The sequence below is a fragment of the Urocitellus parryii genome, chromosome 15 (assembly GCF_045843805.1).
Source record: "Urocitellus parryii isolate mUroPar1 chromosome 15, mUroPar1.hap1, whole genome shotgun sequence".
NCBI classification, from domain to species: Eukaryota; Metazoa; Chordata; class Mammalia; order Rodentia; family Sciuridae; genus Urocitellus; species Urocitellus parryii.
Window position 1 is genome coordinate 217,365 of NC_135545.1, and position 22,197 is coordinate 239,561.

The 22,197-nt window shown below is 52.7% G+C and overlaps 2 protein-coding genes and 1 long non-coding RNA gene across 12 annotated transcripts; 2 read left to right on the forward strand and 1 right to left on the reverse strand.

The window, feature by feature from the left end:
• Positions 1 to 4,293: 4,293 nt before the first annotated feature.
• On the forward strand, positions 4,294 to 10,209 carry Zbtb45 (zinc finger and BTB domain containing 45). 7 transcript variants are annotated; one of them, XM_026379748.2, is made up of 3 exons: positions 4,294 to 4,557; positions 6,652 to 7,922; positions 9,953 to 10,209. In XM_026379748.2, exons 2-3 carry the CDS (start codon positions 6,656 to 6,658, stop codon positions 10,207 to 10,209), a joined length of 1,524 nt encoding a protein of 507 aa, XP_026235533.2. In that variant the 5' UTR covers positions 4,294 to 4,557; positions 6,652 to 6,655. The 7 variants fall into 7 exon arrangements, with proteins under 7 accessions (XP_026235533.2, XP_026235532.2, XP_026235534.2 ...); XM_026379747.2 differs by having other exon boundaries at positions 6,656 to 7,922; XM_026379749.2 differs by having other exon boundaries at positions 4,294 to 4,518.
• Positions 10,210 to 12,366: 2,157 nt separating this feature from the next.
• Slc27a5 (solute carrier family 27 member 5) lies at positions 12,367 to 20,755 on the forward strand. The gene is made up of 10 exons (XM_026379730.2): positions 12,367 to 13,059; positions 13,407 to 13,616; positions 13,986 to 14,144; positions 16,712 to 16,836; positions 18,708 to 18,902; positions 18,987 to 19,077; positions 19,644 to 19,842; positions 19,967 to 20,064; positions 20,240 to 20,370; positions 20,457 to 20,755. Exons 1-10 carry the CDS (start codon positions 12,372 to 12,374, stop codon positions 20,631 to 20,633), a joined length of 2,073 nt encoding a protein of 690 aa, XP_026235515.2. The 5' UTR covers positions 12,367 to 12,371; the 3' UTR covers positions 20,634 to 20,755.
• On the reverse strand, positions 15,389 to 19,453 carry LOC113175496 (uncharacterized). Of its 4 annotated transcripts, XR_013342447.1 has the most exons (5): positions 18,672 to 18,791; positions 17,027 to 17,069; positions 16,674 to 16,818; positions 16,496 to 16,579; positions 15,389 to 16,129 (listed from the first exon to the last, which is right to left on the reverse strand). It is a non-coding gene; the product is annotated as an uncharacterized LOC113175496 (long non-coding RNA). The 4 variants fall into 4 exon arrangements; XR_013342445.1 differs by lacking the exon at positions 18,672 to 18,791 and adding an exon at positions 19,366 to 19,453 and having other exon boundaries at positions 15,389 to 16,579; XR_013342446.1 differs by having other exon boundaries at positions 15,389 to 16,579; positions 16,694 to 16,818.
• Positions 20,756 to 22,197: the final 1,442 nt, after the last annotated feature.

Consider the following 22,197-nt stretch of genomic DNA (forward strand, 5'->3'; position numbering starts at 1 on the left):
TGAGCAGCCTGGGAGAAGGCCTAGCAGAGCCAAAGCCCCCTACCTGTCAGGGTCCATGGGCATGTGTACCAGGTATGCTAAGTAGTGAGGAAGTTCCTGGAGATGGGCCTCTAGGAACCAATCCTTGTTTATTATAGATGTTTTTTCGTTAAAAGAAGAGACTTAACCAACAGCTTCAACATAATGGGCAGAGAGGGAGTGACTGAGGTCAAGTATGGTACAGGGGGCCTTTCCTACTGTGCTGGTTGTGGCTGCTCAGTTGCTCACCTTGGTAGTGAACCACTTCTCAGACCAAAGGCTCCTGAATGGAATAGTGTAAGCTGACAAGATTAACAACGCCTAGGTGGCCCAGGAGCCCAAAGGAAAGTGACTGAGACAGCAAGGGCAGGGACCAAGACTGTATTGTGTGATTGATGTGAACTGCCCAGAATGTGCAAAGTGGTAGTGAAGTTATATTAGTGGGGAACAGGAATTGGGACAGCGACTCACAGTAAATGGGTCAAGGGAGCCCACCAGAAGGATGGAAATGGAGGGTGGCGAGGTTACACCACAGGGTAAATTTTACCAAGGATGGTTGAATTATTCACTTGAACTGAAAGAGCAAAGGTAGCATCTAAGGGTGTGAAGGCTTGAGGCCCACATCCTAGGGGCAGGGAATTTCTAGCCCCTGGGCATCCAGTGAAGGTCCTTCCTGAGTTGCTCCTTTACATATGAAAGCTCTTTAAACCTTTTCTAACTTTCAGACCTTCTTTGCCTCCACCCCTCTCAGTAGACTCTTAATCTCTGGATGCCTTTACTTTTCTGGTAAATGCTAAAGGCACCAAGCCTAGTCCCACCCATTGCTTCTACCACCTCCACAGAACTCTCCTGGGACTCCAAACTACATTATTAGGAATGTCAACTCAAGTCTTGAGGTTCCCATTTATTTCCTCTGTGGCTCAGCCCTCCTCTGCTGCTACTTGCCTTGCCAGAGTCCCCTTTCAGAATCTACCCCCATCTGCCTCTTATGGGGAGGAGTTTCCATGGAGCATGATTAGCAGGCTCCATGAATCCTGAATCCTGGGACTTGCATCCCACATCTGGCACAGACCAGGCTCACAGAATGGGACTTGGGTATTCGTTTTTTCTTCTAGACAGTAATAGCCAGAGAGGGTGACCCTGGATGATGAGCTCGCCTGGTAGTGATGCAGGATGGAGAGAGGCTGTGAACAGACACAGCTAAGGGGCCCTGGAGGATGCCTTGGTGGATGCCTTTGTCCACTGATCCATGCCTCAGTCAGTGATAGACCCAACTCTGATCTTTTCTTTTCTTTTTTTTTAAAGAGAGGGAGAGAATTTTTTTTAATATTTATTTTTTAGTTTTCAATGGACACAACATCTTTGTTTGTATGTGGTGCTGAGGATCGGAACCCGGGCCGCATGCTCGCCTGATCTTTTCTTAAAAATTGGGAGCCATCTTGCCACAAAGCCATGAAAAGATAATTTTGGCTTTACTGAAAATTACTGCAAATTCTGAACCTGCTCGGAATGCCTGCCCGGGCCTTGAACTCACCCCTGCCTGGCTCTCTGACCAGATAGCAGCTCTCTCTGAAACTTTAGTGACACCTCATAAATATTGGCCTTCTCTGGCCAGATAACAACCCTCTCTGAGGCTCTAATGGTCCTCATAAATTCTGATGTTGGGGCCAGCAAAAAATGTAAACTACCATTAGTGTGATGCTGTCAGAGTTCTGTTATCTCTAACCCCCCTTTGTGTAACTTTCTGGGCTATAAAGCTGAGCTGCAGGAAAGCTGCTGTTGCTGTCTTGTTTCCCGCGGTTTGGGGTGGGAGAGGCAACCCGGCCAGTCGAAATAATAAGCTTGCTTTAATTTGATTTTAATTGGAGTCACTGGTCTTTTCTTGTGTCCTGGTCTAACATCAGTCAGAGAGCCCAGTCACTCTGGAGCTCAATTTCTTCTACTCCTTTCAGATCTGTTTGGTACCTACTTCTCCCATCTTGGGCCTGGCCTCAGATTTTCAATATTTACAGGCCACATAGCTCTTCCCTGGTTCCTTAAACTGTTGTCCTCCACTGCACTCATTCATTCCTCAGAACACTCACATGAGCTGGGCTCAGTGGCACATGTCTGTAATCCTAGGGAGACTGAGGCAGGAGGATCACAAGTTTGAGGCCAGCCTCAGCAAATTAGTGAGACCCTGTCTCATAAAAATAAAAAAAAAGGACTGGGGATGTGGCTTAGTGGTTGAGCACCCCAATTCAATTTCCAGTATCTAGTGCAAAGCAAGAAAGTACAACCACTACAATAAGGTCTTGGGAAAAAGAAGCAAAATAAATATCTGTTTCAGGCTTGTGACCCTGGAGGCCACAGTTCTTGGGTGCCCTTGACTGCCTGAGAGTGGTCAGGGGCTGGGGATGTGGCTCAAGCGGTAGCCCGCTCGCCTGGCATGCGTGCGGCCTGGGTTCAATCCTCAGCACCACATACCAACAAAGATGTTGTGTCTGCTGAAAACTAAAAAATAAATATTGAAAAATTCTCTCTCTCTCTCTCTCTCTCCTTTCTCACTCTATCTTAAAAAAAAAAAAAAAAAAAGAGAGAGTGGTCAGTGTTTGGTTCTTCCCACCCAGACCCCTCCTGACCTCCTGGGCCTCCATCTTCACGTCCTTCTCAATCACCAGACCTCTTCCTTCAGGGCTGAGACCTTGGCTGAAGCTACTTGGGTTTTCTCCTTCTTACCTTGAGTTGATTGGGCAGACCTTCTGAGTTTGCCGCCTAGGTAGGTCCTTTGTCTTCCCTGTAGTCCCTTTTACATGCCGGTGGGACCTGCCTCTCTCCACACTGCCATTCTGCAACTCAGCCCATAGTTCCTCGGCCTGCCTTGCCCAAGGGAGAACTACCCTCCTTCTACCACCCTTGCAGTTGCCCTTCCCAAACTCAGCTGGGCCTCCTCCAGTCAAGCCTCTCACTTTGACCCTAAGGCCCAGTGCTTGTAGGATGGAGTAGTGACAGCTCCTCTGTGAGGTGCCTGATGACTGTTGGAAAGGCAGAAATGAAGCATTTGATAAGAGGGAGGTGAAGGGTTTGTGTTCATCAGACAGGAGAACAAACAGATTCTTCCTGTGAGGAGGCCCTGGGTCTCCCAAGGGTACTTCTTTTCTACTGCTACTGTAACACAGGACCACAAACTCATTGGCTGAAAGCATTGTCTTTTTTCAGTTCACCCTACCACAGGTTGTCTGCTCTGGGTCTCACAAGCTGCAACTGAGGTGTTGGCTGGGGGCTCTTACTTGGAGGCTCTGGGGAAGAATCTACTTACTCCAGCTCATTGGCAGAATCCAGTTCCATGCTGCTGCAGGACTGAGGGCTTTGTTTTCCTGCTGGCTGTTGTCCAGGGCTCTTCTCAGACTTCCAGTCTTGCGTTCCATCATCTGGCACTCTTTACCTTCAAAGGCTCTTTCTCTTTTGACTTTCAGAACCCCGGAAAGTACCTGGGAACTATCTAAATAATTAAGGTTCATCCTCTATTTTAAGATCAGCTGATTAATAACCTTAATTACAACTACACAGCCCCTCTCACCATGCAGTGTAATTACTCAGATAATATGATCACTTTACAGTTTCTGGGTATTTAGGTACAAAATCGCGGAGAATCCTGCAGGGTCAAGCTAAGTGAAACCCAGGGAAGGGTGAAGCATCTGCCTGTTCCTGTGTTAGAGCAGAAGGCACCAAGTTGAAAGACATAGATGACCTTTCACCCTGGCAAACCCCCTGGACAAAAGATGCAGGTTGGTGTGAAGTCAGGGAGGACGCGGAGGACATCTATGCTGGGTGAAAGGGTGCTACAGATGGAGAAAATGACTTGAGCCCACCTCCGGGTGGGCTCCAGCAAGGGACCTGAGGATGAAGAGGAATGACCTGAGATGAGAGGGTTGTCAAAGTAATGGGAACAGATCCGTGTGTGTGTGTGTGGGGGGGCAGGCCAGTTGGAGGGTGCAGAGTCTGAACAATGAGACCAGGCCTAGACCTGTCGTTGTCTCTGGGGTCTGCGTGCCTGCTGTGCCAGTGTGGAGGGCCTGGTACCACCGAGTGACATCCCCACCTTTTCACTTTCATTTTGAGCTCGGGTTTCACTAAACTGCCCAACTGGCTTCGAACTGGCAATCCCACGTGGCTGGGGTTACAGGCCTGCACCGCAGAGCTAGGCCCCACCTTCAGTTTCCCGGGCAGAAGGCGAGCTGAGTGACAGCTCTGGCCCCGCCCCCACCCGTCACCAGGGCGACGCCGGAAGCGGGCCCGGGTCCTAGATCCCCGGCGTCGCAGCCGCCCCGGCTTCAGCGATGTTTTGTTGGTTCGTTTGTTTCCAGCTCTGACGAGAGCCGGAAGTGCGGCCTGGCGGCGGCGGCCGAGAGCCACAAAACCTCAGGAAACGTGCTGCGACCTAGCGCTCCGCCCGCACGGCCACGGCCGCGGCCTGGGGTTCCGCCGGCGTTCTGGCCCGGAAGTGCGGCCTGGGAGTTGGTGAGCGGGAGGCGGCCACTGCAGGGCCAGGAGTCGGAGGTGGGGTCGGGCGGGCATCCCCCTGCCGCCGGGTCGGCAGGGAGGCCGGGACGTGCGAGGGGAGGGGCCCCGGGGCTGGGCTCGGAGCGCACGCGGCGGACGCGAGGGGGCGCTGCAGGACCGGAGCGCCTCGCAGGCCAGGGTGCGGCGGGGGACCTGGGGTGGCGGGGGCTGCCGCGCCAGCGGTCGCAGCGGGTCGGAGAGGCGGCTCAGCGCGCAGGGCAGGCGCCAGCAGTGGTGCCCAGTGCGGGACCCGGCTCTGGGAGTCAAGCGCGTGGGCGAAGACTGGGCTACGAGTGTGCGACGCCAGTCCCAGGAGGGTGGGCCTTTGTGGGGAGGAACCCAGGACCGCCCCGCGGCCTCCGGGCTGTGGAATCGGAGCCCTTCAGGGAGCAGGGCGGGGCGGGCTGGAAGAAGAAAGGGCCCAGGCCTCGCGGGTTGGTGCGCAGATTTGTGCCCCGCCCTCCTCTCCTCTACCCTGAAGAATGGTGCGGCTGGCCGAGACCCGCCTTTGTAGATGCCAAGGCTTGGCTTTGAGGAATTGGTTCAAGGCCTTAGAGGGTTCTGAGGTCAGAAGGGTCCTGGTCTGTTCGGTCCGTACAGGCTCCCTCTGGCTGATGTGTTGGGGAATAAACCTGGAGGTGGCGGATGTGGAGGGAACCAGCAATGTTACTTCATCGGTAACTGGTGCCTAGTGGCTGGGGGGTCTTGCTGGAAGATGGTTCTTGCAAATGGGGAGGCAAGAGTTGAGACTGAGACCCCCAACAGATCTTTAGGGTATAGGGGCAGGATTAAGTGGGGCTCCACTCCGGGGTGGTGACCCTGCAGAGACAAGTTGGTGGAGAGTAGACAGTCTCAGGGTTTGTCGATTCTCCCTCTTAGACCAGAAATCTGTACATTCTGGGTGTAAGATGACCAGAGTAAACTGTCCTATTCCAGGGACAGAAAAACAGGCCCTCTGGACACCTGCTTGATGGGTGAAGTAGCAATTTCTCAGAATCCCCTGAGGGTACCCCCCCTTCTGGTGACTGAGGCTGGGCAGTGTCTGGATCATAGGGTCACAGTTCACAAGAAGCATGAGGATTGCTCAGCCAGGCTCCTTACATGGCTTCACACCGGCTGTGGCCTGCTGGTGCTTCACCCTTACCCATCCAGTCACATGGTTCATATATAACGCCTCTCTATGTCACACACCCTGGGGCACCTGCCCAGCTGTTGACCAGCTTTCTACCTTCACTCCTATGTGACCAGGCATACTCCAAATGGATCTGACCAGGAGGCAGATGTGCCACCTGTGAAGACCTACATATTCCAGTTAATGTAACCCCATTCTGGTACAGCATTCCTGGGTCAGCACAGGAAATTAGCTGCAGTAAGTTGGAGAAGTAGGAAAGGGAAGACCAAAAAAACAGGCAGAGTGGGGGCCACAACTAGCTGAATGAACACTGGCTAGTGTTTCTGTATGAGGATCTGCTAAGTGAGGCAGGGCAGCTGGTCCTAAATGGGGGTTCCTAGCTCCTCTACACAGAGCTACACATTCAGAGGGAGAGTGGAGGCTACTTAAGGATGGAGATATATATATATTTAGAACTGGGGGTTGAACCCAGGGGCACTTAACCACTGACCCACATCCCCAGCCCTTTTCATATTTTATGTAGATATGGGGTCTCCTTGAGTTGCTTAGGGCCTTGCTAAGTTGCCGAGGCGGCTTTGAATTTGAGGTCTTCCTACCTCAGCCTCCCCAGTGGCTGGGATTACAGGTATGCACCTGGCTACTTAAGGATATTTTAACTGGGGTGGAGTGGGCCAAGAAGAGGAGGAGGTAAACTCTGCACCTTCAGGGAGGGGGAGCACCTGGGAACTGATATTCCTAACCCTTTTCCAGAGGGATGTTGGGGGCTGTGGAGGCAGAGGGCATTGCAGAAGAAGACTTGAGGTGGCTGAGTCCTGTGTGTTGTGAACCAGGACTGTGAGGGGCTGCTGGGGAGATATGGGGTGGGCAAGGTCTAGAGTGCAGTGCACCCTTGGCCCTGCCCTGAACAGTGGGAGAGGAGAGTCCTGGGATGACCTCCTCTCCCGGTTCTGTTGTCCTAGGTAGATGGCGGCTGCGGAGGCAGTGCACCACATCCACCTGCAGAACTTTTCTCGATCACTGCTTGAGACCCTCAATGGACAGAGGCTTGGTGGGCACTTCTGTGATGTAACTGTGCGCATCCGTGAGGCTTCCTTGCGAGCACACCGCTGCGTGCTGGCTGCAGGCTCCCCCTTCTTTCAGGACAAGCTGCTGCTTGGCCACTCGGAGATCCGCGTACCACCAGTGGTGCCTGCACAGACTGTGCGCCAGCTGGTTGAGTTCCTCTATAGCGGCTCCCTTGTGGTGGCACAGGGTGAGGCTCTGCAGGTGCTCACAGCTGCGTCAGTGCTTCGCATCCAGACAGTGATAGATGAGTGCACACAGATTATCGCCCGTGCTCGTGCCCCAGGAACCCCTGCACCAGCCCCCCTGCCAGCACCGGTGCCCCCACCGCTGGCACCTGCACAGCTGCGCCACCGCCTGCGTCACTTGTTGGCTGCACGACCCCTGGGGCACCCTGGTGTAGCACATAGCCGCAAGCAACGCCAGCCTGCACGTCTTCAGCTGCCTGCACTCCCAGCCAAGATAGAGGGTCCTGATGCAGACCCAGTACTTCCAGTCCCTGAGGATAGAGGTGAGGATGAGGAGGACACCGATGGCGAAAGCGACGGCGAGGATGGTGAAGGTGGTGGCCCAGGTGAGGGCCAGGCGCCCCCTTCTTTCCCTGACTGTGCAACTGGCTTCCTCACTGCTGCTGCGGACAGCGCTCGAGAGGACCCACCTGCCTCTGCGGGCCTCACTGACTATGGCAGTGCAGGCAGAGATTTCCTTCGCGGGGCTGTGGTGGCCGAGGACGTGTTTCCAGAAAGCTATGTATCTGCTTGGCACGAGGAGGGTGGCACTGCCACAGAAGGCTGTCCTGCTGAGACCCCTGCCCCACCTGACTGCTCCCTGGCAGGACCCCGGGTGCCTGGCGTGAAAACCTCAGGAATGCCTGTAGCACTTTTCCCCTTTCACCTGGGCACGCCGGGGCCACCCCAGCCAACCCCTCCTGCACCATCAGGGCCAGCTCCGGCACCCACATCCACCTTCTACCCTGCACTCCAGCCTGAGGCCGCCCCCAGCACTCAGCTTGGGGAAGCCCTGGCCCCGCCTGTGGCACCTGCCAGTGCCCCTTCAGGTCCCCCTGTCCGTGTTCCCGGAGCAGAGCAGCCTGCCTACGAGTGTAGTCACTGCCGTAAGACGTTCAGCTCTCGGAAAAACTACACCAAGCACATGTTCATCCATTCTGGTGAGCCAAGGGGATCCGGGAGGACCACCTTTCTCAGCCCCTTGGTCACTGGAGATTCAAGCCCTAGGGGCAGTTGGGCACTGATGTGGTTTTGTTACTCTTGTGTTACCCCAGGGGGGCTGGAAATTGAACCCTCCAAATATGAGGCATGTGGGGAGGGAGTCTCCTGAGTAATAGGTACTCTTGCCTGTGTCTTCCCCTCCTGTTTTGGGGGATGGGGAATCCTGAGCCTGGATTAGGGTGCACACCTATAAATCCAGGCCTTTGAAAAGTTTGTGGTGGGGCCTGGAGGGGGGCAGGAGAGATGGAGCAGGGATTGGGGTATGGGGGTAGAGCTCCAGGTAGTCTCCTACATCTCTCCAGCTGTTCACTAGGTGGTTGGGGCTTGAGGTACAGTCAGGTGTGTTCCCTGACCTAGGAAGAGTGGGGGAAGCTGGCAGAGGGCAGCTGAGTGAAGACTGAGGAGTAGCCCTTTGGGCTGGAGTTTTAGGAGAAGACATAGCCACAGTATGTGAACCGCACAGGCCCCTAGGGGAACCAGGCCTCAAAGACCATGGGGAACTTCCTTCTGATCTTGGCCAGGGAGGTGTCTCCTCAGGGCCAGGGAGCAGTAGAGCAGGAAGGTGGCCTGGGGTGGTGGTGGGTAGGTCCTGGGTAAGGTTGTTTCTCGGGGACTGGGTTGGGACAGGAGTATGAAAAGCAGAAGCTGGCCAGCCGGTAGAGCTGACCATTGTCACGAAAACCAAAACCATTACAGTGGGACTGAAGCCAGAGGCTCTTCAGGGGCCAGAACTTGGGATTTGACTTTGAGGTGTGGGAAAGCCGTCGGTGTTGTCTCAGTTGGGGAGTGACCGAGATGTCACAGTTCAAAATCTCCATCTGGTTGCTATCCTACCCGACACAAGGGAGCTGGGCGATGGGCATGCAGAATGCTGCCAGGACTCCAAGGTAGTGCCGACCTTGCAAGACATGTGTGACCTAAGCCAAGTGCCCAAGCCTGGTTGGTCTGGAGACAGTCAGCCTCACCCCACCCCAGCAGGCGCTGCCCTGCAGTCCCTTGGTACTGAGATAGACGTTGTCAATGCATGATGACTGGAGAGCCTAAAGTCTGCCTCCCCTGCAGTCCAGGGTGATGAGTGCAGCCTCTCACCCTGGGGACAGTGTCGTGGCAACAGTCAGGATTCTGACTGGGGATTCCAGCAGGAAGGGGCAGATGTGTCCTGATCTCTCCTTGTGTAGGCATGCTGGGCCTTACTAGACTGTCCTTAAAATAGTAACTGGCAAAGCGGGGTGCAGTGGCACACCTCTTTAATCTCAGCAACTCAGGAGGCTGAGGCAGGAGAATCACCAGGCTAGTCTGTGCAGCTTAGTGAGGCACTATCTCAAATACATTAAAAAGGTTAGCGGGGCACCGTGGTGCACATCTGTAATGCTCGTGGCTGGGGAGGCTGAAACAGGAAGATCTCCAGTTCAAAGCCAGCCTCAGCAATGGTGAGGCACTAAGCAACTCAGTGAGACCCTGTCTCTAAATAAAATTCAAAATAGGGCTGGGGGTGTGGCTCAGTGGCCCAGGGTCCCTGAGTTCAATCCCTGGTACCCCCCCCCCCCCCCAAGAAAAAAAGGGCTGGAGATGTAGCTCAGCCGTACAGCGCACTGGACTCGATCCACAAGATAAAATTAAAAAAAGTAAAAGGAAAAAAGAATAGTGATTGGCAGAGAGTTCAGAAGGCTCTACCTATACAGGGCCCAGTGTTAGGGAGGAAGGTCCTGAAAGTCCAGGGAGTTCCCAGTGGATATTCCAGGGCAGGGTTCCCTGCTGGGGCATACCTGCCAGACAATGGCACCCTTGGATGAAGATGTGGGTCCAGGAGAGGGGCTCCCTGTGGAGCAGGACTCCAGAATTGGGAAGTTTCACTTAATCCTGGGGGGTAATGGCTACTTAGGGAGGGGAGAAGACCAGAGCCCCTGCCAACAGGTGCCTGGGAGAGCTGAGTGGTCTGACGCATATGTACTGCCCTCCTTGTCCCCAGGTGAGAAGCCACACCAGTGCGCAGTGTGCTGGCGATCCTTCTCGCTGCGCGACTACCTGCTCAAGCATATGGTCACACACACTGGCGTGCGCGCCTTCCAGTGTGCAGTTTGCGCCAAGCGCTTCACACAGAAGAGCTCCCTCAACGTGCACATGCGCACACACCGGCCGGAGCGCGCTCCCTGCCCCGCCTGTGGCAAGGTCTTCTCGCACAGAGCGCTGCTGGAGCGCCATCTGGCTGCGCACCCTGCGACCTGACGCAGGATCTGGCTACACCCGCCAAGAATCGACTGCGCCTCACAGCAGTTGGCTCCTGCTGCCTTCCTTCACCACCACTCCACTCTTCCCTGCCCTATCCCTTTCTCCAGACTGAACCTGGGGCCCAGCCTTGGTGTAGACAGGGCACAGGGCCTGCTCGGTCACTCCTCTCTTCCACGTCCTTGAACCCTCTAGGTAGGGCAAGGTCCACAAAGGGGACAGTCAGAGACCTGGCCACTAAGAACTGGACCATTTCCAGTCTGAAAGTAGGCTCACAGGCCCTAGGAACCGGGTCCAGGGTTTAAATCTCTGGTGTTGATTTGCGTGCGCCTCCCATTAGCTGTAGGGTGGGGATACAGCTCTGTCTGAATATTGGTTGAATGATGTCCTTGGGCCCCACTTGGCACTACCCCTTCCTCATCCAGGGCCTGAGAAAGCCCAGATGGACCCATCATGGAATAGGTCAGACCTTGGAACTCTCACTTCTCACTTTATAATAAAAGACTCTGGTCAGTGCACACTGCCATTGTAGACTGGCTGGGCTAGGAACATCAGGCTTCGGCATCCACGTTTCTGGGCAGCACCCTGCCATGGGATTCTGTTCTGGGTATCTAGAGTGAGTTGCATATACGACTGAAGGTCAGTTCACTCAGAGCTGTAGGCCAGGCCCTCCATCTGAAATGAGGGGAACCCCAAAACTCACCCAGGGGGTCCTTTGGAGCCAGGCTGCTTGAGGGTATATGAGCCCAGGATACCTACCTTTGTTCCCTTTGTTACTGGGTGCCAAGTACTAGAGTGCAGTGTGAATTAGTTGGCCCTGGGGGAAGGTGCAAGAGCAGCCAGAGACCCTAGGGCTGGGTGGATGAAGGTGGCCACCCAAGTTAAGATGATGTCACAGGACCTTGCATCAGACCTCTGCCTACCCAGAGGGGTCATACTCCCCCTTCTCCCACCTCCAGTGCACTGACAGCTCCTGGATTGGGTACCCTGCTTTAAGGATTTGGATCCAGTGGAGGGGGTTACAGCCAGAAGGGCCATGCCCTAGTCCTACTTGTCACTGCCTCTAGAGGCAAGGGGAAACCACACATCACAGGAAGAATTAAACTTCTGAACCCCAAGCTCAATTCCTGTTGATGTGGAGGTGAGGCAGAGTCCCAGTGCAGGCCTGTGGTGGACAGCTAGGCTTGAATTCAGGCATTGCAGGTGTTTATTTTCTGAGCTATTGCTGTGCACCTGGCAGGCAGGAGGTTAGGGATGCCTGATCACTGGGAACAAAAGGCTTAACCCAGCAGAACCTCCTCTCCCCAAGGGGTTAGTGAGTACTACAGGAGGACCACCCAGTGAGGTCAGCAGAGCACCTGAAGCTTTTCCATTTGACTTGAGTGAAACACTCCCAGTGCTGGGATTTCTGACTGTCTCCCAAATGCCTGGAATATAGTAAGCATGGATGGAAGGGGAAGGAGGCAGTTCCCAGCCCTGGAATGTGTGGGCTCTCGTCCAGCAAGGAGGTCCATGGAATAGGTAGAATAGAGGGTGGCTGCAGAGTCGCTAATCAAGACCTCCGGAGACCAAGCTGGAAGCAGGTCTGACTTTATTGCACAGTTACCATGTATATGTAGTCAGGCAGTAGCTAGGCAGATGACAGGCAGCCACCAATACAATTTCTGCAACTGTCCTGGCAGCGACCAGTCTAGGAGTGGGCCATGGAGCAAGCACAGGGACTGCAGCACAGGGCCTCACACCCAGGGCTGTGCCTATGGGGTAAGTGGTTTGCTACTCAACACCCTTCACGTACGCCATGTATGCAGTACTCCATATACTTGTCCCCACACTGGAAAGAGAACTAGACAGGCAGGACAAGCAGAAAGGAGACTGGCATTTGTGCTCAAGAAGAGAGACCTGGGGGCCCTGAGGCCTGCAGCAGAGAGGGGGATAGGCCTGGTAAACAGGCAGGAAGGGCTGGGACTAGACACAAGACCAGGAAGGGAAAACAAATAGGAGGAACAGAGCTGAGGGCGGAGCAGCCACTGTCAGTGCCTGGGCCATCATCTGGGGGAGGGGTGGACAGGCTGCTCTGAGGGCAGGAGGCCAAGGCCAGGAAACCCAGGGACAGAGGTGAGAGTGCATTCCACAGCCACTTCTCCAAGGACAGAGCTGGTGCCATGGGTATCAGGCAGTGGCTGGCCTTTCTGCTGTTCTTGCTGCTACTGCTGTGGGGTCTGGAGCAGCCCATATGGCTACCTGCTGTGGCACTGACCCTGCGATGGCTCCTGGGAGACCCTACATGCTTCTTGCTGCTTGGCCTGGTGGTATTGGCACAGCCCTGGATCGGCTCCTGGATGTCCCACTGGCTGAGCCTGGTGGCTGTGCTTCTGACACTGATTCTATCACCTGCACGGCCCCCCCCAGGGCTACGCTGGCTGCCTGCAGATATGGCCTACTTGGCCAAGATCCTCTACCTAGGATGGAACATCAGGACACAGTTGAGGCGACAGCCTCCCGACACCTTTGTGGATGCCTTCGAGCGACAAGCAAGAGCACAACCTGGTCGGGTGTCCTTGGTGTGGACAGGGCACAGGGCCTGCTCGGTCACCATTGGTGAGCTAGATGCCCAGGCCTGCCAGGCAGCATGGGCCCTGAAGAATGAGCTGGGCAACCCCACAGGCCTGGGTGTCAGGAAGCCAGCTGCCCTCCTGGTACTGACTTCCCAGGCCATTCCTGCTCTGACCGTGTGGCTGGGGCTGGCCAAATTGGGCTGCCCAGTGGCTTGGATCAACCCACATGTCCGGGGGACACCCCTGGTGCACTCTGTGCTGAGCTCTGGGGCACAGCTGCTGGTGGTGGACACAGGTGAGGGCCCCAGGGCCAGTGGAGGAGGGAAGGGGATAGGAGCAAGGGTTGGACTGAAGGTCAGAAGTTCTGGTGGGGGGTAGGAAGAGAGCCCTTTGCTCCCGTCGGCTCATGTCACAGATAATTAGGGTCAAAAGCTGGCATAATTGGAGACTAATCCTGGGGCCAATGGTTATAATTTTTCCAAAATTACTGTTTCAATCCTTCTTTGCAAAAAAGAAATAAAATTACTAATTATGGAATTCTTTGCCCAAGAATGCTAGTTGCTGTCTGCCTCTGGGTCTCGGGTACCCCGCTTGACCTCACAGGTAGGCTCTGCCTCAGTTTTCCTCTGGCCATTCCTGCAGATCTCAAGGAGAACCTGGAAGAAGTCCTTCCTGAGCTGCAGGCTGAGAACATCCGCTGCTTCTACCTCAGTCACGTCTCCCCTACACCAGGTGTGGGGGCTCTGGGGGCTGCCCTGGAGGCTGCTCCTTCTGACCCCGTGCCTGCTGACCTGCGTGCTGAGGTCACATGGCAAAGCCCTGCCCTGTTCATCTACACCTCAGGGACCACCGGTGAGGGTACCCCGCAGCCCCAGCCCCGCCTCTGAACTCTCACCTGACACCACCCTGACATGTCCTGTGCCTGCCACTTGTCCTCTGACACCTGCCTTCTGATTCAGACACCTGGTCTTGACTCTGATTCCCAGTGAGATTTGGGTGGTCAATGCAGAAATCCTGCCTCTGTCCAATAAATAGAACTGAAACCCTACTGTTAGTCTTTACCTATTACTCCCTATTGGGATTCAGCCTCAGAATACAGCCACAGATTCCTACTTGACTCCTCTGAGGCCTTAAGCCCAGTGCCTGACTGCAGAGCTGCCCCTCTGTTATGGCTCTTCTGTGCTATCCTTTCACCACTCACCTCCCACTCCTTCCTTCCAGGGCTCCCAAAGCCAGCCATCCTCTCACATGAGCGTGTACTACAGATGACCAAGATGCTGCCCTTTTGTGGGGCCACAGCTGATGACGTGGTCTACACTGTCCTGCCTTTGTACCATGTGATGGGGCTTGTTGTTGGGATCCTCAGCTGCTTAGAGCTTGGTAAGCCCTTCTCTGAAAATCCCTCCAATCAGTGGAACCATTGAAGTGGGTGTCAGGGTGGGGTGGTCCAGGCGACGACCCCATAGGTTACCCAGTACCCCAGGTTCTCGTGTGTGTGTGTGTATGGGTGGCTTGGGGATTAAACTCACTGAGCTATACTCCAATCCTTTTTATTTTTGCTTTTGAGATACATTCTCACTAATTTGCTGATGCAGGCCTCAAACTCACAATCCTCCAGGCTTAGTCTCCCCAGTCGCTGAGACTATAGGCATGTTCCCCTGTGTCTAGCTTATATATAAATATTTTTTAAAAATATTTATTTTTTAGTTTTAGGTGGACACAATATTTCATTTTTATGTGGTGCTGAGAATCAAACTCACGCATGCTAGGCAAGCACGCTACCACTTGACCCACACCCCCAGCCCATATAAACATTTTTATCACAGAAATACATGTTTGTTTGTTTGTTTTACTAGGGATTGAACTCAGAGGCACTCAGCCACTGAGCCATATCCCCAGCCCTATTTTGGATTTTATTTAGAGACAGGGTCTCACTGAGTTGAGTTGCTTAGCACCTCACTGTGCTGAGGCTGGCTTTGAACCACAATCCTCCTGCCTCAGCCTCTTGAGCCACTGGGATTACAGGCATGGGCCACCCTGACTGGCTTAAATATATGTACTTTTTTAAATTCTTTTTTTTTAAGTTGTAATTGGACACAATACCTTTATTTTATTTATTTTTATGTGGTGCTGAGGATTGAACCTAGGGCCTTGCATGTGCTAGGCGAGCGCTCTACCACTGAGCCACAACTCTAGCCCCTAAACATGTGTATTTTTGAGACAGAATCTTGCTTGCTAAGTCACTCAGACTTGTCTTGAACTCCTGGATTCAGGAGAATATCTTGCTTCAGCCTCCTGAGCAGCTGGGACTACAGGTGTGTGCCATGATGCCCAGCTTCTTGTGGAAAATTTCAAACACACAAAAGTACAGATAGTTTGCTGGTGTCTTATATATATCCTTGCCCACCTTCAACAGTTGTCAACAAGGTGCCAGTTTTATTTCTATATGTACTCTTCTTTCCAGATTATTTTAGAGGAAATTCTAGAATTTTTGTTTGTTTTGTGGTACCAGGGCTCAGCAACTTAGCCATCCTCAGCAACTCAGTGAGGCTAACTTAGCCAGACCCCGTCTCTAAATTTAAAAAAAGAAAAAAAAAAAAAAAAAAAAAGAACCGTAACCATTTAGTACTATTTTGTGTCAAGTCCATATTCAAATTTCCCCGATTGCCTTTTTTTTTTTAGTTGTAGATGGACATAATACTTTATTTATTTTTATATGGTGCTGAGGATTGAACCCAGTGCCTCACACACACCAGACAAGCACTCTGGCACTGAGCCACAACCACAGCCCTCCCCAATTGCTTTTTTACAGTTAAAGTCTCCGTGTTTCCTTTACTTGTTAGGTGTCCATTCCTCTTTCCTCCAGGATTTCCTGTAAGATTGAAAGGCCTTCTAAAGGCTTTTTAGGTTCAGTTTCTGCTTTGTTTTGCTATTTGTTCACATGCTGGGGCTTGAATCTAGGGACTCATATATACTAAACAAATTCTCTACCACCGAACTACACCCCCAGCACTGATTTCTATTATTCCTGACAAGAATCTTGGTGATTCCTCATTTGTCACACCGGGGGCACTTATGTCTGTTACCTGCCTTAGAGAGGTTGAGATGGACTGGGAAGTCTCTCCATCAAGGTTCCCTAGTTGTTTCTTTTGCAATTCAGATGTTTCCTTAGGGATTGGAAGCAAAACTGCCAATTTCAGTGACCTGGGTTGTGTTTTCACAGAGAGCATTGTTACTTTTCCCCAAAAAACACAGTCTCAGAGAAGACACATTTGTTACCTCACCAGGCACACAAGCAGCTACCCCTTGGGTGCAGGATGATGAACCAGATGTCATATAGGGATCAGGAGGGAAGAATCACTTTTCTGGAGTGAACACAGTGGCCCTAAATATTATCACTAATCCATGTGCCATCAGCCAATACTATATGCCCTCCTACCAAACCTCCCAATTACTCACCTTCCTCCTCACCCATTCTCCCATCCATCTCTCTACCTACTTACCTGTCCATTCATCCACCCTCACACCTATCCATCCATCTTTCTATTCACCCATCTATCCATGTACCCACCCACCCATCCATCCATGCATTCCCCAATCTATCTACCCACCAAGTCACCTTTCCACCCATCCACCATACCCATCCTCCCACTTACCCTTCTATTTTACTAGTCATTCACTTATCAAATTTGAGAATAATTAATCGCCAGCCCTTATTTGGCAGTGTTTACCTTATACCAGGTACTGAGCTTTGCACACTTCTGGAAACAAGACTTGAATCCAGGCCTCCCTATACTCTTCTCATGGGAGTAGTCCTGCTGGGCCAAGACACAGAAATGAGATTGACATTGTCCCATTTTCTAACATGCCACAATCACACATTCAAAGCAGTTTCTCACAGTTACTTGCAAGCATGATTTGAAACTCACTCCTTCTCTTCCTCCCAGGAGCCACCTGTGTCCTGGCCCCCAAATTTTCTGCCTCCCGCTTCTGGAATGATTGCCGGCAGCATGGTGTGACAGTGATCCTGTATGTAGGCGAGATCCTGCGGTACCTGTGTAATGTGCCCCAGGTGAGGCTCTAGGATGAGGTTTCATGTTGAATATTCCAGGCATGAAATCCCAGATAATATCCCAAGTAGAATTCTTAGATAAGATTCAGGTACTGGTACGGGTTGGTTGTTTCGTCCCACAACTAAACACTCAAGGTCACTCCAGGTGAACTGGGCTGCATGAAATAATCGCACAGAGACAGAGAAATACCTTTTTCTTTGGGTCTTGTGATGGCTCCTCTGACCTTAGGGGTCTGTGGAAAGAGAGAGAGGCACATGCTGAACCCTTTATTGGGGAGAAGCCATTCAAATGAGGCCAGGGGTCAGGTTTCAGGGGGTTGAGTTTAGCTTTGTGTTGTCTACTGTCAGCAGGCTGACTGACATCTAGGAAGGCCATGCCCATCTCATGAGCTGTGTAGGAATCATAGGCAGAGCAAGCGAAAAGACCAGAGCGAAGCTCGCCCAAACAGAGGGGCAACGTGGGTTCAGTCCACTTTGTGTGCTCGGTGCTCATAGTTCACACACGCAGCCCATGGCTGGCTTGCCATATCTCCACATTCTCATCGCTCAAGGCTAAGGGGCTCTTGGTTCCTACATGGCAGCTCCCGACAGTTGGTGGTGGCACCTTTGGTCCTATGGGGTGTAGCTCAAAGGTAGAGCATGCATTTAGCATGTGTGAAGCCCTGGGTTCAATCTCCAGCACCTGAGAAAATTCACATGTTGAACTTAGCAAGGTTCCTCAGGTAAAACATTATCTGGGCAAATGCCCAGATAATGAATTATACACAAGGTTGGGGAACTTTTGATGATTAGCTTGGGCAGGTGAGTTTACCAGTGTCATCATTTGAAAAATATGGGTAAGAATAGCCCCTACCTGAGGGGGTATTGTCAAAATTAAATGAATTAAATATATGTAAAGTGCCCAGATAGGGTGTAGCTCAAGGGTAAACTCACATCCTCATACAGAGCAATAAGGTACGGTTCCCAGGTAACTATCTCTAGGCAAGGTCCCCAGGTATCCTTCCCAGTTAAGTTTCAAGGTAACTCAGAGAAAGGCTTCAGGTAACTGCTCAAGATGAGGCTTTAAGTCACTCCCCTGGTTACCTTCAAATAAAGGTTCCTGAGTAAGCCTTCTAGGTAAGGCTCCCTTCTAGATTACCTTAATTCTAGATTACCTTCTCGGTAAGGCTCCCTTCTAGATTACCTTAATTCTAGATTACATTCTCGGTAAGGCTCCCTTCTAGATTACCTTAATTCTAGATTACCTTCTCGGTAAGGCTCCCTTCTAGATTACCTTAATTCTAGATTACCTTCTCGGTAAGGCTCCCTTCTAGATTACCTTAATTCTAGATTACCTTCTCGGTAAGGCTCCCTTCTAGATTACCTTAATTCTAGATTACCTTCTCGGTAAGGCTCCCTTCTAGATTACCTTAGGTAACCCCTGCCAGGTCAGAGTACCAGGTAACTTCCCCCAGGTGAGACCCCACATATTCCTCCCCAGTAAGACCCCCAGATGGATGTGGTCTCCAGTCAACCTAGGAGTGACCTCCAGTTAACTTTCCAGAGGCAAAGCTCTCAGGTAACTTCTACAGGTTACCTGCAATAAATATCCTTAAGAACCTCAAGTAGGGGCTGGGGTCAAAGCGCAGTGGTAGAGCACTTGCCTAGTACATGTGAGGCACTGGTTTGATTCTCAGAACTACATATAAATGAATAAAATAAAGGTCCATTGACAACTAAAATAATAATAATAAAGAACCCCAAGTAGATCTAGTTACAGGTCATCCCCCAGGATAACTCCTAAGATAAGGACCCAACATAGCCCCCCTCCCCTGGGAAAAGGTTCCTGGACATACTGTCTCCTCCTCACTCTTCTTGTGATGTCTTTGCAGCGACCAGAGGACCAAACACATACAGTCCGTCTTGCAATGGGCAATGGACTACGGGCAGATGTGTGGGAAACCTTCCAGCAGCGTTTCGGTCCCATTCGGATTTGGGAATTCTATGGCTCCACGGAGGGCAACATGGGCTTTGTGAACTATCCGGGGCACTGTGGGGCTGTGGGCAAGACAAACTGCCTCCTTCGAGTGAGTGGGTAGGGCACCCATGTTACAGTGGCCTTGAGGCTGACCCCAGAGGACCTCTGCAATGCCCCCTACCCTCCACCCCAGGTCCTGTCTCCCTTTGAGCTTGTGCAGTTTGACACAGAGGCAGCGGAACCTGTGAGGGACAAGCAGGGCTTCTGCATCCCTGTGGAGCCAGGTATGGAGGTAGTTTTCTCTGGTGTTGGAGCAGTGGACACCCTTGTGGACACTTGTAGTCTCCTCCTCCACCTCTGGAACAAGCGGCCCAAAGCCTTGAGATCGGTGCCAACTGGGGTGTCTGCAGCCCTCACTGATCTCCAGGCCCTGGGTTGTCTGACTACCACCTGGGGCCAGCTCCCCTGCCTCAGTCTCTTGCTCTCACGGTGGGTCTCTAGGTGTCTGAGTTGTTTTCTCGAGCTTTCTGCGGGGGTCACAGCCTCCTGGGCATCAGTCCCTTGTCCCGTACCTTCTTGTCTTCTCTCCTGGGGCCTCGCAAGGACCTGGCCCTGTCTTTCTTCCCACCGCCATTTTTTCTTGCCCATTCCTTGTCATCCTTTTCCTGTTTCTCACGGGTTCCCCCATGCCCCTCACTTCGCGTCGGTCTCCGGCGTCTGTCTCCTCGGGGTCTTTACTCTTCTCTCCCCTCCCCGTGCCAGGTGAAGAGCCCACCACCCTTGGGAAACTGAGGCGGGGGCTGGTGGCGGCCGAGGTTCGGGTTCCCTCTTTATACTCCTCCTCCTGCAGGGGAGGCCGGTCTCTTGTTGACGCGGGTCCTAGGCCGCCACCCTTTTCTGGGCTACCGCGGGCCCCGAGAGCAGTCGAAGCGGAAACTGGTGACGGACGTGCGGCGCCGGGGCGACCTCTACTACAACACCGGGGACGTCCTGGCCCTGGACGGCGCAGGCTTCCTCTACTTCCGGGACCGCCTGGGAGACACCTTCCGGTCGGGGCCGGGCTGGGGGCGGGGCCTCTGGGCCCCAGGGACCCGGAGGAGACGGCGCTGAGGGGGAGGCGGGGCTTCCCGCCTCCGGGGGCGTGGTCCCAAGCCCCGCCTCCCGCCCCTGCAGATGGAAGGGTGAGAACGTTTCCACCAGGGAAGTGGAGGGCGTGCTGTCGCAGGTGGACTTCCTGCAGGAGGTGAATGTCTACGGCGTGTGTGTGCCAGGTGCGAGGAGTTTGCTTGTTTTAAACCTCCAAAAGCTTTGTGGGCCGAGGGTGGTTATTTCGATTCTGCCAGGGGAACTGCCGTGACCCAGTGGTTTAATGTCCAGTGTCACAGCCACTGAGCAGAACTGGGCCAGGTTGGAGGGCCAGCCGAGAGTGACAGGTGTGCTTCCCAGGGTGCGAGGGGAAGGTGGGCATGGCTGCCGTGCAGCTGGCTCCGGGCCAGACTTTCGATGGGCAGAAGCTGTATCAGCATGTCCGTGCTTGGCTCCCGGCGTATGCCGTCCCGCATTTCATCCGTATCCAGGTAAGCCAGGGCGGCCGCCAGGAGTAGGTGGGCGAGGGATCACGGCCCAGGGTTTCACAGTCGTCGTCACCATCACCGCCCCGTAGGAGGTACTGGAGATCACCAGCACGTTCAAATTGGTGAAGCCCCGTTTGGTGCGTGAGGGCTTTGATGTGAGTGTCATCGTTGACCCCGTGTTCATACTGGACCACCGGGTCCAGGCCTTCCGGCCCCTGACAGCAGACATACACCAGGCGGTGTGCGAAGGAACCTGGAAGCTCTGACCACCTGGCCAGCACTGGGAAATACGAGGGGGCAGAGACCAATACCAACCCACTGTCACTATGGGCGAAAGATGCGACTCATGCAGTCCACGGGGAGAAATAAAGAATGTGCCCACGCTTCCGCCCTGGTAAATGATTTTTTCACTCAAATCACTCACTACAATTTCACTCTATCCGTTCTTAATCAAGAAAACAACAATCCTTAATGCTAGGCACTGCAATAGACATAATCAATTCACAGCAAACAATTCTAGATTAATTCTAAGCAGTGCAAACACACTTAATCATGATTGCTAAGTTCAAGTGTCAGATCCAAAGTCTCAAGCCTTGGGCTGGGGCTACATAGCTCAGCGGCAGAGCACTTGCCTAGCATGCATGAGGCATTGGGTTTGATCCTCAGCACCACATAAAAATAAACAAAATAAAGGCATTGTGTTCATCTATAACTACAAAAAAAAAAAAAAAACCCTCTCAAGCCTTAGGCTCTAAGTCCAGCAGGTGCACACTCACTCAGACTGCGGTGATCCGGTTAGGAACCGAGGCAGGCTTCTCCTGGGGTGGAGCTGATGGCCAGTTAAGGAGAGGGTCCTAGGGACAAGATGCGGCTCTCACCAGGGTCAAGATGTGGTTGTAGAGTTTGAGAGTGGTGAGGAAACTGCAGAGGATCAGCAAATGACAAAAAGTGTTAGGGTGTCAGTCCAGGTCCTCATCAGGCTCTCAGAGTGAGGACATCCTTGTTGGCTGGATGGCTGAATGTCTGTTCATTTGCTCTATTATTTATACCAAATTTTGGGGCTTTTGACCCCCCTTTCAATCCTTATCAACTGCCACTGGGATCTCTCAGTGACAACTGGTCTGGTGGTTCCCAACCTAATCTTTCCACCTTTCTCTCTTATCAAGGCTTTTCCCTCTAATCAGTGAGGGCAGCCTGCCAGAGGCTTCACTCTGAGTTTATTAGGGTGGGAAGAAGTGACTTGTTTGTGGCTGAGGGCCATACTGGAGGGCTCCTTTAGGTGTGCCTGGTGAGACTGCATGATTCAAACTTGAGTTTTAAAATGGAGTTGCTGGGACTGGGGTTGTGGCTCAGCGGTAGAGAGCTCGCCTAGCACGTGCGAGGCCCTGAGTTCGATTCTCAGCACCACATAAAAATAAATAAATAAAATAAAGGTAAAAAATAAACTGGGGTTGCTTAGGTTCAGGCCTAAGGCCATCCTCACATCCACACCCCCCCCCCATCTACATCTTGGACCTGCATAAAGCTGTTGTTATCCCAGCAGGGCTGGCAATGACTCTGGGTTTTGCCGCAGCGAGAATAAATTCGACTGTGAGCATAGAAGTCTGTGTCTAGCTGGATAAGGAAACAGAGAAGCAGCCAGGCTGATGGCGCATGCCTGTAATCCTAGCAGCAGGAGGATTGCAAGTTCAAAGCCAGCCTCAGCAATTTAGCAAGGTGCTAAGTAACTCATCAAGACACTGTCTCTGAAGGGCTGGGGATGTGGCTCAGTGGTTAAGTGCTGCTGGTTCTATCCCTGGTACGAAAAAAAAAAAAAAAGGAGGAGAAGAA